Source organism: Oryzias latipes, chromosome 7 (assembly GCF_002234675.1).
Source record: "Oryzias latipes chromosome 7, ASM223467v1".
Classification (NCBI taxonomy): domain Eukaryota; kingdom Metazoa; phylum Chordata; class Actinopteri; order Beloniformes; family Adrianichthyidae; genus Oryzias; species Oryzias latipes.
Window position 1 is genome coordinate 26,853,383 of NC_019865.2, and position 6,955 is coordinate 26,860,337.

The 6,955-nt window shown below is 39.0% G+C and overlaps 1 protein-coding gene across 2 annotated transcripts; it reads right to left on the reverse strand.

The window, feature by feature from the left end:
- Positions 1-6: 6 nt before the first annotated feature.
- LOC105354461 lies at positions 7-2,839 on the reverse strand. Of its 2 annotated transcripts, XM_023956976.1 has the most exons (3): positions 2,794-2,839; positions 2,164-2,244; positions 7-2,059 (listed from the first exon to the last, which is right to left on the reverse strand). In XM_023956976.1, exons 2-3 carry the CDS (start codon positions 2,179-2,181, stop codon positions 965-967), a joined length of 1,113 nt encoding a protein of 370 aa, XP_023812744.1. In that variant the 5' UTR covers positions 2,182-2,244; positions 2,794-2,839; the 3' UTR covers positions 7-964. The 2 variants fall into 2 exon arrangements, with proteins under 2 accessions (XP_023812744.1, XP_023812743.1); XM_023956975.1 differs by lacking the exon at positions 2,794-2,839 and having other exon boundaries at positions 2,164-2,338.
- Positions 2,840-6,955: the final 4,116 nt, after the last annotated feature.

The window sequence follows — 6,955 nt, forward strand, 5'->3', positions numbered from 1 at the left end:
TATTTATGCTACAGAATCGCTTCCATAATTTCCCACCGTTTCTGAGGTTAAAATCACCAAATTTGAGTGTTGCGCGATCTCAGACGGAGCTGAATCTGCGGGTGAGGCTCTGAAGTGCTGTGCCTCATGTCTGATGGTAGGACTCAATACAGAGACGTGCCCTGGAAGCACTGCTATAGGCCTGCAGAAACGGCTTCAGGTGAGGCATGCCTCACCAGCAGGGGGCAGACGTGAGCTGACAGCTGCTTTGTAGCTACACTGGTGCCGTAGAAACAGAACAGAAAGAGGAGACATCTATACACAAATCCGCCGCGAAATCTACGGGCGCCGCCATATTGGCTATCGCCATTACTGCGTGGCTGTGGACTGTGACTTACCGCTGCCCTCTATTGGATTTTCAATGAAAGCATCTCTCACGTGAATATCACAGGTGACAGGTAGATAAACAATGGCAAAGGAAAGGGAAGATTAGGTAGATGACGTCAGGCAGTGGCCAAAATTGACTGATGCAGGTAATTTAATGACAAGATAATGTTTTAAGGCGTGTACCAAAATCTGCCACCTTAAGAGTGTGTACTTTCAGTATCTGCTGCCAGCAGTAGCAACAAGAATTGAACATGGGGTTATGAAAATTTGTGGGCTTAAGTAGTTAGTAATATGATTAATGAGCATATGACAAAAGGAGTAATACACACATCAAGAGTTAAGTATTTGTTCATTGTTTAAAACATTACATGTTATCCACACTGCATTGCTACGGTAACTTACTACGCATCAAGAGTTTGACATTTCTTCACAATTTAAACATGTACAACCTTCTACATTGTTGTTTGAAACAAATGGTTGCTTTGTTGAACTTTTTGTTCAAATAAAAAGTAATATTTCGTATACTGTGACCTTCCTTTGCCTCAAAATTAATAACCACATCACACACACTCACTCATACTTCAGGTGTTTCCTTTTTTTATTCAGTACTGTTACGGATTAACAGAGGCTGCAAATTACATAGCCCTGCACAAATACTTACAATCTCATCAACACTTTGCAACCTACCAGAGATAACATGACATAAAATCTTAAAACCTTTCAGTCTTCGAATTGCTCGCTCAATGTGAATTCTGACATTTGCTAAGCGACGTGTGGATGTTACCTCGTGTTCAGATAACTCCTTACGTCCACGTGTGAATGCAGGAAGAGCTAGACTTACACCTGGAGGCAAAATATCCTTGATGGTGAATCCACGATCTGCCAAGATCTCATCACCAGGGATCAGGTGATGAACAAAACCACTGTTCTTTGTGATAAAATTATCACTGGCCCTTCCACCAAAAAGTTTTGATACAAACATAACATATCCATTGGGGGCTATACAGTATAGGAGTTTGTATGTGTTATGATGTTTGTAATTGCTGTAAGTTTGTGATCTTTTTCTTAAGTTCTTTGGCCTTTGTACAAAGACCTCAGTGCAGTCAATGATGCATGTGGCTTTAGGATAATTTTTGTTAAATGTCCTGATTCTGTTCAGCGTATCCCTGGGCAACCAAACAATCACCTTTTCCCTCATAAACCTTGCAAGGATTGGTCTCCAAAATGTAAATATTTCAGATGCAGTGGTTCTACTCACTCCAAATTGTTTACCCAAGTCAGTGAACAATAAACCCAAATGGAGTCTCATTAAAACAAGCAAAAATTGTTCATGGACAGGCAATTTGGTATTAAGTGGTTGTGAGCAAAAAGTCAGAACGGCTCGCAAAAGTAGCCAGAAACTGTCAGCACATAAACCTGTATGAAATATAAAGTCTTTGTTATTTAAATTTTTCGCTGACACTGATGGCGTTGGATCAGTCTGAGTGCCACAGTCCTTCATCGGCTTGTTACCGCAGCTGAAACTGTAGTTGTGGTCCATGTGATCTGGCCACTGGATTCCAACATCACGTGTTTGCAGAGGCAAATTTTCCAAATTTCCAACATCCACATCTGTTTCCATTGGTTCAATAGCTGAGTTCAGGTGTAGTGGCTGAAGACATCTTTTTTTGGGTGGAGGTCTAGCTGGAGTTACCTAAAGAAAAAAAAAGAGCTGTGCATTAGTAAAACATGAGAATGAAGCATATTTAAACTAACAATGTGATGCAATAATATGGCTCTGCCAAGAGACCTACTTACACGACAATCATAGCCCATGAACAACACAGGATATGGATTTTCTCTTGTGGGTTGTCCGTCAGGAAAATGTATCCCACACACCTTAGAGTGAAACATAAATATACATACATTGGTTGTTGTAAATACTTCTGAAATACTTTGCACATGCACAATTCCATTTTACCATCCTATTTATTAATCCTAGTTTAGTCTCCTGTTGTAATTGAAGAACTATGTGGATTTTTTGTTTTTTTTGCAAGAATGAAGATTTGTCTATTTAACATACTAGTTTAATTATTTAATAACACCAATCACAGAATAATCAAAAAACCAATTGGTTGAGTACATTTACCCATCATCTAGCAGATGTTTTTTTACCAAAAGAAAAGCAACAAGGACAAACAGTTAAGCCAATGCACAGAAATAAACTACAGTAACTTAATTACAGACCATACAAAGCAGTAAAAACAGAGCTTCAGTCTTGTAAAATCATATTTTCACTTGAAAACACTACGACATGAAAGCTTCAGCTGTGTTTTCGCCTGTGGCTAATAATGTTAGCATCTTAGCTAGCGCTGTTATGTCATATGTTTACACCCTCTGCGGGCAACATGTGGCATTAACAGATAGAACAATCAAAGCCAAACGTACCACAGTATTCTTGTTTGCTGTGAAGCCATCTCAGTTTATGTATTTCATCCACTTTTGACGCACATCATGGTCCTCCACATGCAGATCTCTTTCACAACAATATTGGTAGACATTTAATAACATCAAGTAATGAAATTGACAGTAGACATCTACAATAGTTTATTAATTATCTAATAGACATCTACAATAGTTTATTAATTATCTAATATACATCTACAATTTTTATTAGTTATCAAATAGAAATATTCATCATACGTACTCTGCTGCTTTGTGGTAGTGAGGCAAGTTATCAATAGTCATATACAACCTTTTAACTTTGCACAACTTACTTACATTAGACAAATTAAGCAAAATTGTCAGCCAAAAAAAGTGAATCAAGCGTGAGATGATGTTTGTTAACAATAACGGAATGGTGCTCCGTCACTGACTGTTCCTACTAGATACTAATGTTAGAAAAGGTTGGCCTGGTGGTAAGCCCATACAGCAAAAAAGTTCATGCACATTTTTTTTATGTGCTGCGGGGTTATAGTGAAATTTTAATCAACACATAAAGGTAGTTTAGGGGGAAGGAGGCCAGACTCAGACTGATTATTCTTTTTTTACCCCCTGAACTCAGTGCTCCCTAAGTGCTGTTCACGTGACATGTGTGCACTCATTGCACTTCCCGTTTTTCAGCCTGTTAGAAATGTGGATATTAGACAGTCAGTCAGAGTGTAGTTTTTATGAGCATCCTACAGTCATCTGTCACTTGTGTATCAAGTGCACACCTCGTGCAAGCACCTCGTGCATGCAGCTTTGCAGTCAGTGAGGTGCCAGCTAAAATCACTTTTAGTCACTAATGACTAAAGAAGTGGTTCCCAAACTTTTTCTGCGGGGCACCCCTTTCTGAAGATTAGAATATTTTCCAGCACCCCGCACTGACACAAACATACAAATCATTTGTTTCTAAACTCCACCATGCCCCCCGCAATACCTCTGGGCCCCACGAGGGGGCGCGCCCCCCAGTTTGGGAACCACTGGACTAAAGGATGTGTGAAAGGAGAACTGAAACAGATAAATAAAAATGAAAAGAATGTTTTAAAACAAGTTGAAATACAGATGTCTTAACTTAAAACAATTCTTTGTAGTGACAGTTTTTAGACAAATATAGAAGCTAAAACCACACGGTCCACTCCACCTTCATGTGTTTTGCATTTTTAACACCTCCTAACTAAACTTCTGCTTTAACATTCTACGCTGCTATCTGAGATGTGCAGCTGTTTGCTGTCAGCAGAGCAGGTTTTTGCTGAATAAAAGGGAAAAATGCTCAGTTTTCATAAAATACATAAAACGATTCTGAAAACAAAGACATTGTTGTTGTTAACAAATACATTTGATGGTCTGTATCATGATTTATCCCACTTACTCCTATGAGAACTAATGAGCTGGACTGCAAAAATAAGAAATGAAAATGTTGTTTTATCATCAAGTAACAGCCTCTATACTGTTGATTGTTGATTATCATCACAGCCATGGATTGATTATTATTATTCTTAAAAACTTTGGTGATCAGACGATGCAGATATTTGGTGCATACGCCACAAGCCTCTGGAAAAACCAACAGTTTATAATATTTTGGGGTTTATTTTCAAGCCTTTTGGTTGTTTGTCTTTCTTAAAAGTGTCATAATTATCTGCCCTTGCAACAACTTCTGCATTTTTAGATCTTTTTTTCACCTATTGCAAAGTGACATTATTTGTGTCTAATGAAGTTGCAAATCGTCTGGATGAAACATGTTTGTTGCAACACTTTAACCTTAAGGGGTGGAGCTTTTCTTTTGCTAGTTTTCTGGTTTTAGTCATGCTTTGTTTTAGGTTCATTTTGGGGTCATAGAGTTGCTTGAGCGTATTCCAGCTACTTTTAGGTAGAAGTGAGATACACAGCAGTCTGTCATGCAGGACCACACAAACACACATTCACATGTAAGAACAATTCAGATTCATCGATGAACCTAAGCAGCAGGTTATTGGACTGTGGAAGGAAACTGAAGTTCCCACATGAACAAAGAGAACATGAAAACTACACACAGAAAGAACCCAGAACTTTCTCACTGTGAAGGTACTGGGTTCTGTGAAACCCAAAGAAAGTTGATTCTATTAAACAAAAACATTTGCAAGAATGATAAGAATTGACATTTAGATATGAGGGGGTACGAGATATATTTAATCCTGAACCACTCAAAGACCTAATTTCTCACACATACATATATTTTCACACACACACAATAACAAACACACTTCAACGTCAAATTCAGTTCAACATTTGATCATCAGATCGACATTTTTATTAGACGTCATACAGACATTCAGATCTAGCAATTACCCGCCTTAAATGATGGAGATAAACATTTGGTGAAGAGGCAGAGCACGGAAAAAGTTTGTTGATTTAAATTTTAATAACTGGAACTTTCCTCTCTGTGAATAGCTACATAGTAAGCCAAATGCAGCATCACAGATGGGGAACTGCCTCACAGCAAGGTAGCGATTTGTTAATTGTAAAATCAACAGAACCATCACAGCCACTTGGGCTCAGCAGGGATCCACATCTCCTGGTTCAGCTGGGGCAGACCGTGGTGGAGCGGCCTTTCACCTTTTTTATTTTCAAGCCTACAAGGAAGAGTAGCTCCTGATCAATGGACGATTTCAGGAGTCTAGAATTGTTCACCAGGACAAAGAGGACGTCCAGCAGCTGCATGGTGCTCACCCCAGCACTGATTTTAATTTTGTAGACGCGATGCTATCCCTGGCTCATGGTCTTGCCAGAGAACTCAGGGATCCCTCTCCCTGCGTGGAGAGAAGGCCACCTGGTCCAGGAAGCCAGAACCCAAGGGAGACGGCCGCCATTGCTGAAGGCCTGGTTCCCCCCAGCCAGGGATGGGGTAGGGGACAGAAGATCAGAGGTCCATCCTTCTTTGTGTAATGTATGTGTGTTTGTGAGCGTTTGGACAGGTTTTCAATGTAATGAAGGCTAAATCACACTCCTCTGTTCTTTGTTAAGGTTGTAAGTGGAGCTGGAATTGTTGCAAACATACATATACATTTCTTTCACACACATATATACTTCTTTCACATACTACATACATTTTTGACATACATATATTATTTTTTAAATGTACATATAAATTATGAATTTGAGAGTAAGAATATGTTAATGTAAGAGATGGAATGTATGTAAATGAGTGAGTTATGTATTTGAGTGAGAATATCTGTCAGTATGATGATGAGCTTGTTGCACATATTTGAATAAAAGTTGAGAAGTTCCATGTTTCAACACCATCTACTGTGTGTTTGATGCAAATGAAAAGTTGTGTAAAAACATCTGCAGGACTAAGGCTACGTTCACACTACAGGCTGAAACAACCCAATTCTGATTTTTTTTGGCCCCTATGCGACCTGTATCGGATCTTTTCATGACAGTCTAAATGACACAGATCCGATCTTTTCAAATGTGACCCAGGCCACTTGGGTATGTGGTCCAGAATCTGATACGTACCTGATCTTTTGAAATGCGACCTCTGTCTGAAAGGCGAGGCCACATGATAACGACCCGTTCGTCATCGATATATGATATAAAAGTCATAATCCTGCGTTGAAGTAGGCGGTAACGAGAACATAAACATCAACCATGACGGACGATGCTGAAGCGAGGAAGCGAGGTCACCAAATGGATTAATATTTGGGGTGAAAGTCCAAAGAAAGTTTAGATCATTGCACGTCTGCATAGAAGGAAGTGAAACAAACTCACAAACTCTCAGTTGTTGTTTTCTCAGTAACCTTCAGTCTACAGACAACAGAATAGAGTCAATGAGGGTTTCTGACCTCCCTCTGTCCACACTATGAAAACACTAACGGGATGAGGAAACATCTCCTTTATAAAGAGGACTTTGATTCCTGTGGTTAAAATGCTCAGTGCTTTTTTGAAACCACAGTATTTTAGGATTGAAGCTGCAGTGATGATGCAAAAGTTTACATCTGTTTATTTAAAGAACATGCAGGTAAATAATGGATAACAAAGACTGCTGGGACACATCAAATTACAAACAATCAGTCATAAAGTAAAAGATTAGAATGACACGATCTACTGAGAGCAAGAATGATTAAATATGAGTTATGTAATTGGAGGA